This window comes from Triturus cristatus, chromosome 12 (assembly GCF_964204655.1).
Source record: "Triturus cristatus chromosome 12, aTriCri1.1, whole genome shotgun sequence".
Taxonomy (NCBI): domain Eukaryota; kingdom Metazoa; phylum Chordata; class Amphibia; order Caudata; family Salamandridae; genus Triturus; species Triturus cristatus.
This window is the reverse complement of record NC_140595.1, coordinates 840,305,194-840,323,736: the sequence shown is the minus strand read 5'-3', so window position 1 is coordinate 840,323,736 and position 18,543 is coordinate 840,305,194. Positions and strand designations below refer to the sequence as shown.

At 47.0% G+C, this 18,543-nt stretch overlaps 1 protein-coding gene across 1 annotated transcript in view; it reads right to left on the bottom strand.

Moving 5' to 3' along the window:
- The window catches only part of PSMB6 (proteasome 20S subunit beta 6), a 45,433-nt gene extending 33,677 nt beyond the window's left edge, over positions 1-11,756 (bottom strand). The window contains exons 1-2 of the mRNA XM_085639348.1: positions 11,539-11,756; positions 4,388-4,455 (exon numbers count right to left, since the gene is read on the bottom strand). Of these exons, the coding sequence (XP_085495474.1) occupies positions 4,388-4,455; positions 11,539-11,754 (284 nt within the window). The 5' untranslated portion in view covers positions 11,755-11,756. The remainder of the gene's footprint in view (positions 1-4,387; positions 4,456-11,538) is intronic.
- Between the last annotated feature and the right edge of the window lie 6,787 nt (positions 11,757-18,543).

The following is an 18,543-nucleotide window of genomic DNA, read 5'->3' as shown; positions in this document are numbered from 1 at the left end:
TGGTCTGAACACTAACTGAGCAAACTGGGAGAGAGAGAGCAGGGTGGGCGACTGAGGAAAACTACTGGGTGTGGGGAGCAGCATGGGGAGTGAGGAAAACAGAGAGAGGAGAACAGGGCAGGGAAGCGAGGAAAACTGAGAGAGCAGGGTGGGGGGGGGGGGGAGGGTGAAAACCATGAAAAACAGAAATAAAAGTGACAGAGGTAAAGGCCAGCAGCGCCAGTGAGAGGTGGGCTTCAGTATATTGACGAGGAGCAGCAGTGCTGGAAGAAAGCTTGGCTGGGTGATGTGGGGGGAAAGCAGGAAAGGTGGTGAAAGAATCAGGCTAAAGATGGGCAGCAGACTAGGAAAGATGGGGTGGAGAAAAGTGAAGGATAAAAACTACCAGTAAGAAGGGCCCTTGGTGGGGTGCAAAAACAGCATCTTTAACAGCACAGAGGCCCCACCTCTGCATGCCATGTCTGCTGTGCTCGCAGCCTTGTGACTGTGCCCCGGGCCCCCCCCCCCCCCACGAGCCCTCCTTGGCCCCAATTTGTATATCACTGACGCCAAATATTTCTTGATAAGCCCAGGTGAGGGGGTGATAGGACACGAGGGCCCTTGACAGTATACTCCTAGGGGCTCCTACGGCTTTGCTCCGCCACTAATATTGACATTCACAACAAATTCATCCTTGTAACTTATTTATTTGATAATGCTAACAAGCACTGTCAAAGCCAATAGTTCTGGCTTTTTTTTTAAGCGCCTCTTCGTAGTGGTGTTATTTATTTGAGGAGTATTCTATAGCACGAACATGACCCCTACGGGGTTCAGAGCGCTGTATAAAAAGCAGACACGTTAAATGGCATCACACGAAAACAATTCGCGGAGAGGCTGAAAGAGCTGCTGAGGGCGCTTGCAGTATAAAGCGCGGGACGGTTGTCGACAGCTCGGTAAAGCGTCTGGTTTGTGTGCTTCAAGCCATGAGGCTGGTGGGCGGTTTATAAAACTAGGTCAATAAAATGTCCAGCCTATCTGCCGCTCCAGGCATCACCAACGAGTAGCGAGAGGCAGTGAGGGGGGCTGGGGCAGACAGTGTAGGATGTATGTGCCTTCAGGCCCTGCTGCAGGGGGCGGGGAGTGCAGGACGATGAATCCCCCCAGGCTGGGGTTCAAGGGAGGTGAGGAGAGGGGGGCGCTCCGGAGATGGAAGAGACAGGCGGAGGGGGGCTGACAGAAGACAGATGGGGGAGAGGAGGCACGGAGAGGGTGCCGGTGAAGGGAGAGATGGATGGAGGGAGAGAGGCCTGGGGTATGAGGGAGGAGGGATGTAGGGAGGAGGGATATAGAGGGGGGTTGGAGGGCACTTTCGCGTCCTGCCTTCTCAGCTCTAATTAGGAGAGAGCTCAGCAGCGTGAGGGTTTAATGCAGCGCGTACGCAGCTTTCCAAAAACACTGGGTCCTGTAGACGGGCCCCGCAAGACAGCAGCCCCCCACATTACTGCCCCTGACATGCAGGACCCCCAGACTGAAGTCCCCACATTGCCATACAGCCCCACCTCATTACATCCCCTCGACCATACAGCTTTCGCAGCCCCACCATACAGGACCCTACAGCCCCACCTCATTACATCCCCTCGACCATACAGCTTTTGCAGCCCCCACCATACAGGACCCCTTTAGTCCCTCATTACAGCAAACTTACCTTCTAGTAAACAAGCGCGGTCCCGAAAGTGAGAGAGGACTGCGCTGCAGCCAGAGCATGGGGATCTCTTGTCTTTATGAGGGCCATGTGTTTCTAACACATGGCCCCATAAAGATGATAAACTGCTTTGCGACAGACGCAAAGCAGGCCACCGAGTCCAGCTCGGAGGACAAAGGACGTCCACCAAAACCCTAATTTCCATTGGCAGGCCACCGTTTACCATAAACGGTGATGCCAGCCAATGGAAATAAGGGCGGGGCGTAAAGCCCGCTCCTAAAACTACTCAACAATAAATCTCGCCGAGCGAGCTGCACGTGCACAGCAACGCTAGGCGAGACTTAAAAACTGATACCAACTTTTACCATGTTACATTTTTCTTTATATACTTTCAGCCATGTTGCACAGCAGCCGTTCTACTGTACAGCATAGCAAAACAAAAAGATTGACAAGGCAAATAGTTCTTGCATAGACCGGATCCAATGGCTTTGCCAGTGCTCATTTAGGTTGGTTTCTCTGCTGAGGTTTCATGTTTTTGCAGCCATAAGCAGAAGGGACAGGGACTTGGGTTACTTAGAGAGCGGTCTTCCTAGAAATCCTCGTGGAAGTTCAGCATACAAACCCACACAACGCTGGACACATATTAGATGTAATTTTTTCTACTTCCGAACTAGTTACCTTTCAAACTTTAACTCCGGCCACATGATCAGACCAGCCTTTTGCTTGGTTTCCAACATAAAACAACACCAAGTGACGCACCTAAAACCACATTACGTGCATCAACCTATCGACCATGGAACAAACTCAATTTGGAACACTTAGAAACACAACTAACCTAAGGTACAGAGCGGGAAACAATACATGCTGTTAAAACTATAGGAGTGGCTACAGGAAGCTTTTGATATCCGGATACCACTCAAAACCACACAACAGAACAAAAGAAAACAAGCACCGTAGAGAAATATAGAGATAAAAGACAAATTAGAAAGCTGCAACGTGCCTAGCTCAAAACAAACACCAATCAAGACAAACTTTGCCTACAGAAAAATAACAGATTATACAAGTCAGCTATGAAAAAGCAAAGAAAAGGTACTATTGAGACAGAATTCAAAATGCTAAATGTGCAAATAAATAATTCTATAAAATACTAAATGAATTTTGTAAACCAAATTGCCTAGAAGGAGCTCATCCCATTACTCAAGATTTCACAGACAAACGGGCAAATCATTACACTGACAAAGCAGACATGTTGGACTCGTACTTAAAACAAGGAAAGCACTAGCGTTGACCCTTTTCCAAAACAATCCAAGAATACTCAAATCCAGCCTCTCCGTTCCTCAGAACACATTTCACACAATGAATTTGTATACCTGGTCAAAGCAAGCAGGCCTGCCGTCAGCCCTTCTGACCAGTGTCCACCGCAAACTTGCAAGACAATTCTTCTAACAACCTCTACTGCCACTCCAGTAAGCAGAATCAACAATTCCTTAATAACCAGAATATTTCTCACCCTATACCTCTATCAATATATCATCTACCTACTCTCTCAACATACCAAACCCCATACCACTACTATGATCCCCAAAATAACCCTTACTGAACTCTTCATTACTCTACCCCTTCTTGCATCATCTCATACCTCTTCTACTATACTGATCCCCCAAAACAAGCCTTTCTAAACCTTTCCTTCTGACTACTCCCCTTCACATCCCTTTTACTCATCCCAAGCCTCCTCCCATTGATAGGACCTTTAAAACAAACACGTCTAAATCCTTCCACTATCCTTTTCAATCCAAATAAGACTAACATGTCCACTCATATTTCACTATACTAATCCTTTATAGGTTCCAGAGTAGTGCGCAACTCGCCGAAAAAGTGCTTCAACCCCTCATCAGGGATAGCAAGCGCCCAAAAAATACACACTGTTTTCCCTCTTCTATACCTCCTCTATCCTTCTGAATCCAAATAACTAACATATCCACCACTCAAATTACTTTCATATTTCACTACACTTATTCCACACTAATCCTTTAGGGTTCTGGAAAATCGTGCTACACGCCAAAAAAGCGATTTGACGCCTCGTCAGGGGTAGTAAGCGCTATAGGAATGCAATTACAGTACAATACAATTACTGGAATCCAGGGACCCCTCCTGAAATCAATATTGTAATCTGGAGACCCTCACTGATATATAACCGGAAGCCGGGGACTCTGGCCTGAGCAATTTCAAAGAAATGAACCTCAAAACACAAGCATTGGCAAAGCCAACGGGTATTGTCTATGTGAGAGCTATTGGGTTTGTCAATGTGTTTTAGCCATATTCTACATAGCAGCAAGCCTGCTTTTCAGCATGGCTAAAAGTGAGTGGTGTAAAGTGGCACAGAGTGGCATAATGTGTCAAAGAGTGGAGAGGCACAGTGTGTTGTGGAGTGACTCTGTTGTAAAATGGAATAGTATATAATGGAAAGGTTTGAGTTACAGTAAGTTTTTACATTTTCAATTTTGCTTCTTTATGTAAAATGTATTATTTAATCTTCTAAGCAGTCGCAAACCCCCCCCCCCCCCCACCCCCCCCCGAGTAGGCGTTGCGGATCCAAAGAGCTCCATAGACCACAGATAAAGAACCACTGCTCTAGAATAAAGGGCAAGAATACATTATACAGAAATAACTTATGCCTAACATTATTCAACAAAGCTTACTTCTTACCCAGTGGTGGTTCGAGAGTCAGCACCAATGACAACTCCTCCGTCAAACTCAACAGCCATAATTGTGGTCTGAAAAAGAAGAAACAGGGTGAATATGGGCAGATTATAAGATGCTCATTTGTTACCAATGGAACTTCAAGTTACTGCAGAACTCAAACATCATCTACCACAGAGCTAAGACATCATCATTCCGGACCATGCTTTTTAGGTCGAGCCTAGCGCAGCACAGATGCTCTGCTCTTTGGGAGGCTTCTTGTGAGCACTGTAAACTTCTTTGTATGAGACTGACTCCTCCCACACATTGTATTGGCCTTTGCGTGTGTCTTTCAATAATGAAAGCACGCAAATGGCCAAAGGCGGGTGCATGCCCTACCTCCTTTCCAGTGTGTCACTTCCACGGCGTTTTGCTCTCAGGAGCAAGCAGCGGCGCGCGGGGTGGCAGCTGCATTCCTCGTTGTGGATCAGGTTACTAATTGAACAGAACGTGCCAATGCTGGTTTCCCTGTCCCACAAGGCAGATGACTCGCACTAGAAGGGACCACTGAGTTCACTTGCGCCTCACTTAGGGACAGGAATCCAAATCCCCTCTCAGTGCAGACTGAACAGCCTCATCTTCCTCTGCTCATCTTTGTCATCTTTCAACCCTGGGCTTATCAAGCTTCTTGGTAGTCCCTCCCCAACTTATTTCATACAAAACACCTTTACAAAGCACTATTAGTGGTAGGGAATCTTCTCTCTATTCCAAAAGTTTAAAAAAACAGAGTAATATAGAAGACATATTTAGTGTCTATTAGGAGGCATGGTTAATAAAATCACAAGAGGAAATCATCAATACTACAACTATCAGGAGCATAACATCCTACTACGACAGTTCATGTGCAATGGTGCATGTTAAGTCTAGGTAGATTCTGTTGGGTTTTTCCTTGGGGTACAAGCAGTCTTAATCTGTTAAGCAATAAAAAAATTAAATAAAATGAGAGAAGGTGCTCAAGTTTTTCTTAGGAGCCTGCATCTGCATTGCCAAGGTTGCAGAGTATCAAGGCTCACCAGTCTGGATTCCATTTTGTGACTCTTTATTACACCAACCTGTCCTTCCATATGCTTTATCACTCGTACGGGTTCTTTTGCATTCCTGCTTTCTCCATTTGTGACAATTTCCTTACCTTTCTTTTCCCGATCGTTTCCTTTCTTTCCCTTACTTTAGGTCAAACTCGGATGATGAAAAATTACAAAAAGTGTTTTTGTAAAGCCCATATTCACATCTGGGGCATTTTAACCAGAAGGGGTTTATCACCCAGCCGAATGGGACTCATTTCACTGCCCTTGAAAATATGAACGGCTGAGTGAACCCACCGTGATTTGAACCCGTGGCCATGAAGTCAAACACAGGTGTCTGGATAGAATGCATTAGTCCAGAATAAAGTCACCAGACCCTGTTGAAACAATAACTCACAGTCCCCAAATATTAGTGCTGGTGGCCAAACCTCCAACACCAATTGGTTCCTATGGCGGGCAGCGACTACTGGGCAATATCCTCTGTGGGCACTGTCATTTATGCCAAATATGCCAATACTATGGCACTCAAATTGGAAATCCAGCAGCAAGCGCTTACTCTAGGAGGGGGCAGAAGTGCGACACTCAGATACAACTTAGTGTTGTGCTCGATCTTAAAACAATAACATGGCCTGTTCACACAGGTATGTAAAAAAGTACTAAACTATGCACTGTGAAAAAAAGGACAGCAAATAACACTACAATTAAATGTGTAGATTTTTCGCTTGCACCCATTCATCTGTATTAACAGATGTGAATCTGTTTTTACGTCCGCATGAAGGACCAAGAGAGCATCAGCAATATTGCACATTTACATGCATTTCAAATGCCCTGCCATATTGTCATCCCGTAGAGTACACTGTGCATGTAGCTTGACTATTCAAGTAAAGTAGCAACATTCTGAAGCTGGCGCAACAAAATGAGAACTGCAGATTTAGTAGACTCCGTCTTTAACCAGGACTTACTGCATCTTTCTTCTAGGCCTTCTCACATTCTTACTACAAGAGCCAGGAATCTGCTTGTTAATGTCTCTCTGAAGTTTCTAGTTGATCATGTATTCGGTCCTACGCTTATTGCGCCATGAGACCCTTACGGGAGAGTAGTCGCGCTTAAACACCTGATTGATTGCATTGAGACAAGGTATATAAATGTAGAGTGGAAATATATAGATGTTAGCATTATGTGCGCCAATCGAGCAGACAAAGCACTTTTTTGTTGAAACTGCAATCTGCACTTCGAATACTTTTTATGCTTTCTATTTTTTACATTAAATGTGTGTTAGACTTCTATGAGCTTCTGAGTACTTTTACAGTTTTTATAGGAACTGGGCACAAAGCTTCAGAGGTTATCCTGTAGGAATTGCTCTTTCACCGTTCATGGCCATACATTTACTGTGGGCTGTACAGGCCTCCAAATATCAACTGGTATGGCAAGTCAGATTTTACGAGGATGGGCTTTTTTTTAGGGCCCTGGGGCCATTCTGCTGAAAGACCTGTTAAAGAAGACATTCTGTTCTTTAAAAAAATAAATGAGCAATAAAGAGGCCTTTAAATATTGTTTTTTTCTTGTCCCATTTGGAAGGCACTGGCCAAATGTCCGCTTAAGCCTTCATTAAAATTGCTTCTCATTTTATCCTGGAGATTGGTGTTTACTTTTCTTTCTCGGACAGCAAAGTCAGAGGATTTTGTTAAGCGAACTGTTTGAAAACCGTGGGGAGGTACGTGGAGTGCAAATTGAAAGGCTGCAGGATGTCAGCTTTTGGTCCAGCACACAACAGTTACATAGTTTGTACATGAACTGTACAAATATTTCAAAACAGATCAACAGTTAGTTAAGAATTTTTTTTGTAATTCCGAAGTGTGATGGAAACAAAGATTTTAAAAGATCAAAATAAATCAGAATACTTTACTTGATGATGTACAAATGATAAATATATACTGAAACCCTATTTCCACACTTTATCGTTTGTCAGCTATATAGTTTTATCAGCAAAACTGCATTCCAGTGGGAAAGCTTGTGTCCATTTCAATGGAAAAAGTGCTGTCTGTAAATGAGTTTTTAAACACGAACTGAAACACATTCCCATCCCTAACCATTTGACTGATATTAGTGAACTAAAAAGGCAAGTCAGGGGATATTGTGTTAAAATATGGACTAGATTCCGATTATACTTTGAGAAAAGGGTAAGCCTACCAAATAAAGGTGTTTTTTTTTTTTAAATGCATCAGATAAGCTGAACCTCCTGGTCAGGGACCTGCTCTCCCCCCGCAGCTCTGCTGTGGAGTGCCTCCGGTCCAGGCACTGTGATATGCTCGCTCGGGCAGGTGTTTGCGGCCCTCCTCCACCCACAGGCTCCTGCCTGCACCTCATCCCTGGTGTACCAGTGGGAGAGCCTTGCTCTTCTGCTGGCCACTGTTGTCTGTGTCTGTCTTTGTGCCACTTTCCTGTTTTTCTCTCTTGTGCCCATGTCTGTCTATGAGCCATTTTCGTTTTTTCTGTCTCTTGTGCCCATGTCAGTCTTTGTGCCACTTTCCTGTTTCTCTCCCTCTCTTTTTTCTGTCATTGTGCCGTTTTCGGTCTCTTGTGCCCGTCTTCTGCCTCCTCTCTGTCTTATTGTACCAGTGTCCTCTCTGCCTACTTAGCCATTTTCTGTCTGTGTGGTTCCCGCTGCTGCCCCCGCGGCCTCTCACCCCCATGCCAGTTCCCACCTCCCAGCTGCACTTCCCTACCCTACTTAATGGCAGCCGCGCCAAAGCTAGCCCGTCTGCACCCATCCGCGGACAGCGCCCTAGATCTACAACACCCCACCGCTACAACTCCGCCACCCTCCTGTCGACAATCCCTCACCATCAACAGTCCACCCCACTCAAGACTGATGAACCCACGGCAGACACCCGCATCACTGAAGCCCTGACGTGCATGCTCCTCAACGTGCGCTCCCGACACAGACACGCCATGGAGATCTGGGACCTGCTCGACACCCTCTCGCCAGACGTCGGCTTCTTCACGGAAACATGGACCAACGCCGCCCCCGAAATCGCCCTCCACGCTGGAAACAACCAAAACCCCGCACCACAAGCTCCAAACCATTCAGAACACCGCAGCCAGACTCGTCCTCGGAACCCCACGACACAAGCACATGGCCCAGCACATACGAGACCTCCACTGGCTCCCCTCGAGAAGAGAGTAACCTTCAAGCTACTCACCTAAAAATCCCTCCACAACATCAGACCCAAATACCTCAATGAGAGAGTCTCCTTCCACGTATCCAAAAGGAATCTGCACTCCGCCTATCTCGCCCTGGCACAGACCCCACACATCCACCGAGCAGGCGGAAGAGCCTTCTCCTAAGTCGCAGCAAAGACCTGGAACGAGCTCCCAGTCTACATCAGACGCTCCCCTACTCTGCACACCTTCAGGAAGAGCTTCAAGACCTGGCTCTTCAACTGATCCGGAGCTGCGCACAACAACTGTTCTACAGGTGTCTGGGTGGGAATACTCCTGGGCCACTGAAAGACATTTTTTGTTAAGTTTACGGTCTTTACATCAGGGGAAAAAGAGCATCTTAATGGCATGTTCTGGTTTTGAAGGCTTCTAGAGTAAGGAGTTACAGGTCAGACAAATTATTGCTGCTACTGGACAGCCAGCAATGGAGGTGGTGGGTTTCACTCTAGCAGGGAGGGGGAGACCAACTGGGGACAAACGGAAGGACACTGCCATTCAATAATGAAACTAGTTTTGAGGAGGAGGTTCCAGGGAAAGATCATGTAGTTTGTCAAGGCTAGGATGCAGCATTACTTGCCATATTGTGCAGTAGGAAAACTATGTACCCAACGGACAGCAACATTTACTTTTGTCCCGTGAACACTCACATATGTGGCTAGGGAAATACCACAGTTATGGAGGACTAAACAGAACTTGACTGTAAAGGGGTCTCACCTGAGAGGAAAAAAGCGTATTGTCCTAGATTAGAATCAATTTTCTACAACTGCCTGTCATTTCACAGCAGGGTGAGCTCAGCTCTAATCTCCATCACTAAAACAACAGTGACGTTCAGGAAAGAATTACACAACACCACAGCTTCGCAAAGCCACGGAGAAGAATTTCACCCCAACAGACTATTGATATCAAGTATTCGTGCAGAAGGTATACCAATAGGGGAAGATTAAAAATGTATACCAATTTCTCTTCTTAAATGTTCCTGACCCCCTCAATCCCATACACGATAATGCCTCGAAACCCCTTCACACCAGCAGGGTCCTCCCACGCCAACCTGTAGCTTCTGTAGCCTCCCTGCTCACCTTTAGCAAAGACCTGAACCCATCACCTTTGTGAAAAACTCCATCCAAAGCCATACTTCTTCCAAGTATAGTCTACCCACCTACTCTACAGCTGCCTCCATTTTGAAAGCCATCTCACCAGTGGTGGTTCTCCTACGCTACTACTTTATTTTCATGTCAAATACTGCCAAACTAAGTGCACAGGGCATAAAGTGTCAAAATGTCATATTGCCCGTTTTCTGTGAATTGATGCCTTTGACCATGTGCCTTTTATGTACTGGTGAAATGTGTAACTAAACCAATGCTGCCTTTTTTCCGTGTACTGCACTACATCACATCACTTTTCCTTAGCAGACCAGGAGAAAGGAATGCCCCTAAAGACTTTGTGCAAGTCAGCTTAAGGAACAGGCTTCTTCCAATCTTTACTCAACGTAGGACAGACAAACGCAATAACCTTTTTGGCTCAAATTACTGAATATAGTAGTCTGTACAATTTACTTGAGGTTTATATAGAATGAATCACACCAGGTCTGCATCAACACACGTCACTATCACAGATGACAAAACGTGTAGCAAATCAAACTTTTCAGTATATCTACAATAAGCAGATTTTTAAAAAAATATATATATTATTCGGAGGCAGCGTGTCCCCCTTCACCATGCAGAACTAAAAGTTAAGCTTTCATGGACCAAAGATGAAACCTTGCGGTCACACACTCCAGCATAGACTACGTAATTCCTCGAAATATCTTGTTTGGAATGATAATTATTAGACCCCCCCTACAACCAGGTTTGAGAGGTCTCCCCTACTGTCACTCCTGATAGGACTCCGTATACCCTTCATTGGCAGCATTGCAACCGAATATTCCTGAGTTGGCCCCATAGAGTGGTTACAGGTACCCCTCGTCTCCGATGGTAGACATACTTCCATGACCACTGCAGATGTCAATATACAACATTCGACCCAAGAGTGTCCGACAAGCCTGGCTGTCTGTAACCCGGACAAAAATGCGGATTTAGATTTCAGACTTGGATTAGAGATGACAAACACCCGCACAACAGTATTGATAATTTCAGCCAACCGCAATCAGACCAGGTGTCAAGGCATTTAACACGAAAGAGTCATGGGCCCAATGCTAAACCGATCTACCATGTAAAAGCTGAAGTCCTGAGTGACTTGAATGTAGACCATCCCCGCAGGTCCTTCTTCCATCTGCCACCAGCTTGATGCCTGGGCACACTGAAGCATTATGAATTATAATAGAAGCACTGTTACTTGTACTAAAGGGTGGCTGTAAAGCAGATCATACAGCTGCCCTCCGTCTCCTCAAAAGAACCTACAGGATTACACATCATCCATACAGTACAGGAAGTGCAACTAGCACTAGCCAACTAATGCAAAGGGTGCCTGGCCTGTCACTGCTGATCATCACAGGGGGAGGCCTGCGACCTCCCCCCCCCCCCCCCCCAACAGGACAAGGCACCTTAAGAGAACTCACACACAACACCGCAGGAATAACACCCTTCAAAGGACACCAGTGACCTGGCGCGCGTCCTAAAAGACAAAGCGCCTCGAAGGGGTCTGAAGAGCAATATATATCAACGGCATTACACCCTCCAGTGGTATTCACGTAATTCCTGCCCTCTCTCATCAGTGCAGACCTCTGCTTTACCCATCCAGAGCTCACCTTCCTCTCTCACCACAGCCGGGTGGTCTGACTAATTCAGAGCCCAGTGCCGGCCCTAGCAGACACTGACACAGCCCCTTCCACCGTCTCACTACCGCCTCCGCAGGGCGGAGCCCTCTCGCAGCACTCACCCCGGTGCTGACTTCCCGCCCCATCCAGTCGGGGCAGAGGTCTGCGCAGCTCCCGGGCCGGGCTGAGCTGGGTCCCCGCTGCTGCTGCATCGTTAACGCCGCCATCTTGTGCTGTATCAGGACTGTCGCAACTCGCGTCGCTTGACGGCTGGAGCCTGGCTGTGCGCATGCGCAAAAACGTGCGCATGTGCGGCCCTGACCGGGACTGACAGCCATCTTGGAGGAACTCTAGCCTGCGCTGTCATGCCTATGTAGTACTGCGCATGCGTCATATGAATGAATGAATTAATTAAAGATAAATCATCAGTCTGTAAAAATTGTACTACACTTGCGTCGGACAAAATACATCGCCCAGCCTGGTGTCTCTAAATGCCTCAATATTCCTAGTTTTTTCCCTGAGCCACGCCCTCAGGTCATCACTTTCTCCGATTCAAAAAACATAATTCCTGAACTGGAGTTACAATAGTAAATAAGCCTTCTGCAATATTTGGAGGAAAGTTGCTTTCCCCCCCCCAAGAGTTAGAATAGTAAATGTGACCTCTCAGTGTCTGCCATGCACACTGCTACCATGAGGGCACAGTTCAAGGCAAGAAACCCAGTATGGCAGTGCATGGTCCATGAACTGTGATGGACTGGGCACTGGGCTTTAAGTGGGCCGGGTCTCACCGGGTCTGAGCACAGGCAGTTTTTAGGTCTCGCCTGAGCTAGCGCATGCGCTGCACTGCGAGACATTTAGTAAGCGGCTTTTGAAAGTGCCACCACAGGCTTTTTGTCGCCTCAAGCTTGCGTGCACGCGAGCCTGCACGCGTGCAGCCACCATCAACTTTCTTCAGTCACACAACTCCCGCTTCTCCCCCTCCCCCACCACAGATCGCTTCGCTCGCCGCGCTTGATCGCGATCACTTTTACTTTTACGGGCCACGCGACCCTGTCACTTTCACGGCCGCGCGGCCAATGCTTGTTTTAAACCGGGTGCGCAGCTACGTAACATCTTTTAATATAATTTACCTTTTAAATAGCTGCATGTTAAATGACGTATGAGGTGGTCATGCAATGGAGGTTTTTTTTTTAAACCCAAAGCGCCCGTACCCTCTTCCGGCTTTAATGTATCTACGTAAGTAAATATGCTCACCAGGTAGATGTTCTGAACGGAATGCTGGGACTGCGTGGACAGGAATCATTGTTTTATCTAACAGATTCATGTCCCTACATGCGGCCTCTGCAGGGCTAACTGTCTGTAGGGCGCTTCTGTTAAATAGCCTCCCCTCTAACCCGTCCCTCTTTCACTGCCCAAACCACTTCTCGTATCGCACTCGGAGCTACACCGATACTCTGGACACTATACTCATCTGATGCCTCCCTCGCTGATACTCTCAAAGTTCCTACCCCCACAACCCTCCAGGCCATCATCAACTTCTGCACTATTATTCAATTTGATGTAGCAGGTCCTGGTCACACCAACCCCTCTCTACACCAGCTTCAAAGGCTCTAGCGTTTTTTTAAGGTATGGCTGCAAAACATTTTCAGAGCCTTTTGCAAGCACTCCGGCGATCAATACATGGCCACAGCAAAGCGCAGATGATTGTGCTACACTCTTTATGTTGTGGTCTTAGTGATACAGGAAAGTAGCTACTTACCGCACACCCAGCCAGTGAAGACCTGTCAGCAGCACCAACGACTCTTCGGGTCCTGGTAGGGCTTCACATCGGAGCCACGCAACCGCGCTAGATGCATTTTCTTGGCCCCTTCCTTTAGCCCTCTCTTATAATTCTCCAAAGAGTTTATACAGAGCAAGCAAACACATTGTATTTGCCAGTGCTTGTTAAAAAAATATACCATAGAGTTCTTCACAACCTTTAACCCTTTCGATTCTCTCTCATCATCTACCTTCTTAGCCTTTCACTCTGTCTCGCTCTATTCTAAATAAATTACTTCCTTTAAACCTGCTAATGCTTATTGTAGGCCACACTAAAAATGAAGGTCTCGCATAACTTGTCAACACATCAAAGTTTCTTTTCTGCCTTTATTTACCTCCGATGCCAGAAGTAAACAAATGAATTAAAAGATATGTATAAAAGAATGAACACACTGGCCTCAGTTCTTATCACTTTATAACAGAACGTATATGTTTTTTACAGTATGTAGGCAATATGCCTTGCAGCACTAATATAGATAGATGTAAATGTATGTGTCTTGTAAAGCGCACTGCTGCCCTGAGGTGTCCTGGCGCTGTAGACCGCTGGGGAACCCGTTCTGGCTATCCCTGTCAGATGGTCCCTCCTGGGTATCTCCAAGGTGAAACCATGTATCCCCGGCGAATGTGGGGGGCTGTTGTGGAGATGAGGCAAGCTAATGCCCAGAGTCGCCGAGTGTGATCCCTGGTTAGAGTAGGCACCGAAGCGAGAATTATCGAGTCCGCTGGCCCTGGTCCACGACCCTGCCGCGTCGGGGATTGAACCCTGGTCCCGGGCCGTCCTCTGCTTCTGGGTCTGCTTCCTCTAACCAGTGAGCCACACCTCTGAGTCTTCTGTGCGTGTCATCCACTGAACACCAGCAGGGAGTGTGTAAATTATTCATTAGTGCTATATGACTCGGCTGTGGTCACCTTAAGGAACTTTGCAATTAAAGCAGGATTACCGAAAGCGACAACCATAAGAGAGCAGAATTATAGGAAGCGTAAAGGATTTTCAATCCCTAAAGTGAAGAGACCTCACTCTTTTTACGCCCAGTACAGCCACACTGGAGGTTACAGGAGCATCTTCTGTGCATCTGGAGGTAAAATGCTTTTCATGGGGAACTCGAACAAAAAGTAATTAGCAGTGGGATTGGCTGGTAATGGAGGCAACCTACTAAAAAAGCATTGGCATAGCCAATAGGTCTCGCTTTTGGGACCTTATAAGTATTTAGTTATGCAGCACAATATCCTTGGTGCAACAACATCAACTGTTGCATGGCTAAAAACTTATAAGGTCCCAAAGGCGAGACCTATTGGCTATGCCAATGCTTGTTTAAAGGGGGCTTTGAAACGGGGCTCTATCAGGCTCTATTTTGTGCCCTAGCACAGGCGGTCCGTTGTTTTCCGGACTGCAGTGACAGCAGGCACATCGATGTGCGCGTGCTCACACTGCTCACTTCTCACTAGTGAAGAAGTTACGGCATGACCTAATGCCAAGAGAGCGTTGTAGGGGAAGGGAAATCCTTGCTTCTTACATCTCCCATGTGTCTACTTTTTAAAACACAAGACTCCAAGCGTTGTTGCAAGTGAGGGTCCCTATTGAATAGCGCACACTGCAAATTTCCACTTCTCTTTTTGAAACTCAGGAGCAGCAACATTGCCGTGGTGTCACCAGGGCTTTAAGTAGAAGCTTTTTCAATGTTATGTACTGTGAGAAGTTGGCCTGGCATATGCTGTTCCTAGTTATAGGGACACCTTGCACCAGTCCAATTCGACTCCTATTGATGATAGGTTTAAGACAACCTTTAAAGAAAGCTATCCTAGTGGTAGCTGTGGAGAGCAGCCTTCAGGCTAAGTCTTGAAGGAGTGTTAAGCTTATTGTTTTACCATAATAACCTCTTGAATAACCAAATGAAAGAGTAGCCCACACAGGTATATATATAAAATATATGTATTTATTCTAGACAGAATCCCACAGTCACTTTATGTGGCTAGTGGCAAAGTTACACTTCAAACAAGCATTTATAAACACAATAAATAGCACAGAAATCAATGGGCCCCAGGGGGGGACCAAACCATATACTAAAATAGTGGTATAAGAACCACGACAATTCTACAGGCAATGCCTAGGGCATTCAGGATCGCTGGCCCCTTAAGAATCCACCCACAGTTAAGAGGAAGGGGACCCACGGGAGGCGTGTGCAGTGCGAGAAGTTGCTATCGGGATCGCAATGTTAGCCTATGGAGAATGTCGCGGTTGAATAATTAAGGTTTAAGGACACTTCTAACAACAGTAGAAAGTTAAGGCTTGAGACTTAAGGCTTTGGAGAGCCCACCACCACGGAAGTACCGAAGTACCACTGTTACCTGCCCCAGGGAAGCCGGGTGCATAGGTCGATTCTGGTGTCGGGTCGCGGGCTGATTTTCTATGGAAAAGGAGTCCAAACTGCTGCTAGCTGGAAGTGTCGTTGAAGTCGTGAAGATTAAAGTTGAAGAAAAGACAAAGATGAACCTGAAAGCAGAGGGGACAGAGTCTGGGTCACAGCACAGTGACCAGGGAGCTCACAGGAAGGAACTCGTGGATGTCGGGTGCTTCAGGTGTGGAAGGTACAGCTGGGCTCTGCAGTCACGGGCTCCGGGAGGCTTCAAGGAAGGCCAGCTTCTGGAGGGCGACTGTCCCACGTCGGCTGAGGGTCGCTGCGGTGTTAGTGTCCCGATTGGATCCACTAAGCATTGGCAACCGCAACCCACGCAAGATGAACAAAGCAGCTGCTGGTGCAGACCCACGAGGTCTGAGGGTGCTCTCCTTTGCAGGGAGCGTAGAGCAGGCCTGGAGCAACCAGGGGAACTCTTGGAAAAGAAGATTGTCCTCCGTCAGGGCCCACAAGTCGAGAGACAAGGGACTGCGGAAGGCAGCAAAATGGAGTGCGTAAAAGGGCTCCCACGGGCCACCGGAGCGGGCCAGGGAGCTGAGAGTCGGCACAAATGCTGCTTGATGGTTGGCTCAAGAATGGGCCAAAGCACAACTTCCCCACTGGTCGGGGTCGTGTGCTGGACAAGAGGTGGTCGGTGTCTCGGGGTATGCGGGGATCTCAACACCCACGTGGTCCAGGGTGCTCAGACTTGCTGGGCACACTCACAGGACGCTGGGATGCACTGGAGACCCACCTCGAGGTTGCTGGAAGGCGTCAAAGGTCGTGAGAGCAACGAAGTTCCAACCGGGTATCTTGTAGTCTTTTAGGTGCCTGCCAAGCAGGGGGATAACTCCTTTATCCCAAGGGAGATTTCTTCAGTCAGCTGGGCAGCAGCTCGTCAAAGGTCAGTTCTGTGAAGTCCTGTACGAATCTAAGGCTCTAGGGCAAAGTTATTCCCATATATCCCCAAGATTAGGGGATGGTCCAAAATAGAGCCTACCAATCAGAGTAGAGGCGGGAAAGGGTGGCTACACCCACTCCCCTTTGTGTGTTTCCCGCCTGGGCGAGGGGCAGGATGCCCCTGAACCGGTTCCAGGCGGTGTATGCAGAATTGGGGCTCTGCAGCTGCCTACGTGCAACTCTGAAAGGACATTTGGTGTACCCACCCTGTTCCAATCCACATATCCTGTCTGGGGAGGTGCTGGCACCTCCCTGCCACAGGAGCCCTATTGTCCAGATGGCGAGGCTGGGGTTTTCCCCAGCAACAGCCAGCCAGAGTCGTGTAGGTGGCGAACAGTAGCCATTTTGTGGTACATGTGCACTTTTAAATTGGTGTCCAAATTCTACCGCTTTTCCCATATCACCCTCCTAGCAAGGGGGAATCGTGCCCCCATGCCCATGGCTGGACTGGGGGTATGATTCCTTCATGTTTGACACCAAACACGATATGGTTCTGTGTAGCCATTCCTAAGTTACAGCGATGACGCAATAACTTATAATGCGGTTAAGAGTATATGGTATGGCTACACTACAAACAACCCAGTAACGATTTTACGAAGGTTGCAGAGAGGTCCTACTCATGTAGGGGTCCCCCCTCACACATACCTCAGCACCCAGCCCTGTAGGATTACCAGGGCCTGCCATAGGGGTGACCTATGAGAGTATATGTGTTGTATGGTATGGGACATAGGGTACCTACATCCCTGTAAGGGGTGCTAGCACCACCTTACCCAGGCTACAGTAGTGGCCTGGTGGTGTCAGTTTGGGTGTCTGTCCCAGGGTGGCACAATAAGTGCTGCAGCCCTGGTAGGCCTACTGGGGGACCCATGCCCTGGGTACCTAGGGTACCATCTACAAGGGACTGGTAGGGCATGCCCAGCATCCAATTATGTTTGTACCTAGAGTACTCACAACAGTTTTAGGGAGAAAGCAGATAGGCTGGGGTCCTGGATAGCAGGACCCCAGCCAGACTAGTCAAAAACCACTTAAATACCAGGCAAAAAGTTGGGGGCAACCATTAGCCAGATTCCACTCTCCTACATGTACAAACCATAGTTGCTGCTTCTTTATCTTATGCAACTAACAACCATTGACAAAGGCAATAGTCCCTACGACTTTAAAGTAGAAGCTTTTTCAATATTATATACAAGCCATAGTTGCTGCTTATTTATCTTATGCAACGAACAACCATTGACAAAGCCAAAAGTCCTGACTTGTTAAAGGTATGATGTTACTTGTTGTATCATAAATCTGGATGCAATAACAGAAAAGAGCAAAATACAAGGCGGGCGGCACACTATGCTAAGCACAGATTTTTAGCTTATGTGTTTTAAGCCACGCCCTTAATTACATTGGCCACGCCCCTTTGAGAGACCCCCCAGTTTTTTCATCCCACTTAAAGCCCTGACTGGGCATATGCAAACTGTTCCGTCACCAAACTGGGCGTTCATACCAAGATAGGTGGTGCCTGTGTGAAAACGGCAATGGCACCTCTGGTGAATATGACCGCCATCTTGGAACACTTTCCGGGTGTTCACTTCAAGTGCAGTGGCTCAGGCAGGGCAACTCCATTTTAATCCTAGACCTGTAAAAAATATAATTATCTTTTTTTTATAACCAAAACTAGATATTTGTATCGCAGAAGTAATACATTCTAGTTGTATTTTACATTTACTGATTTGTTCTTAAATAAATGAAGGACACAATATGCTACATTTTATAACAGGAAAGGGGGAGATTCTGAAAAACAAATTGGGGGTATTTCTTTTTCCTGTTGGCGTCTATTAAAGCAGAGGCAACTTTAGGTGGGACACAGTTAAAATAAAGCAATTTTTGGCTTTAAAAAAATTGGGATTCGTGCCCGAATCGGGTCTGTTGGCTTGAATGCTATGAGTGGCCTTCTATTGCCAGATGTGT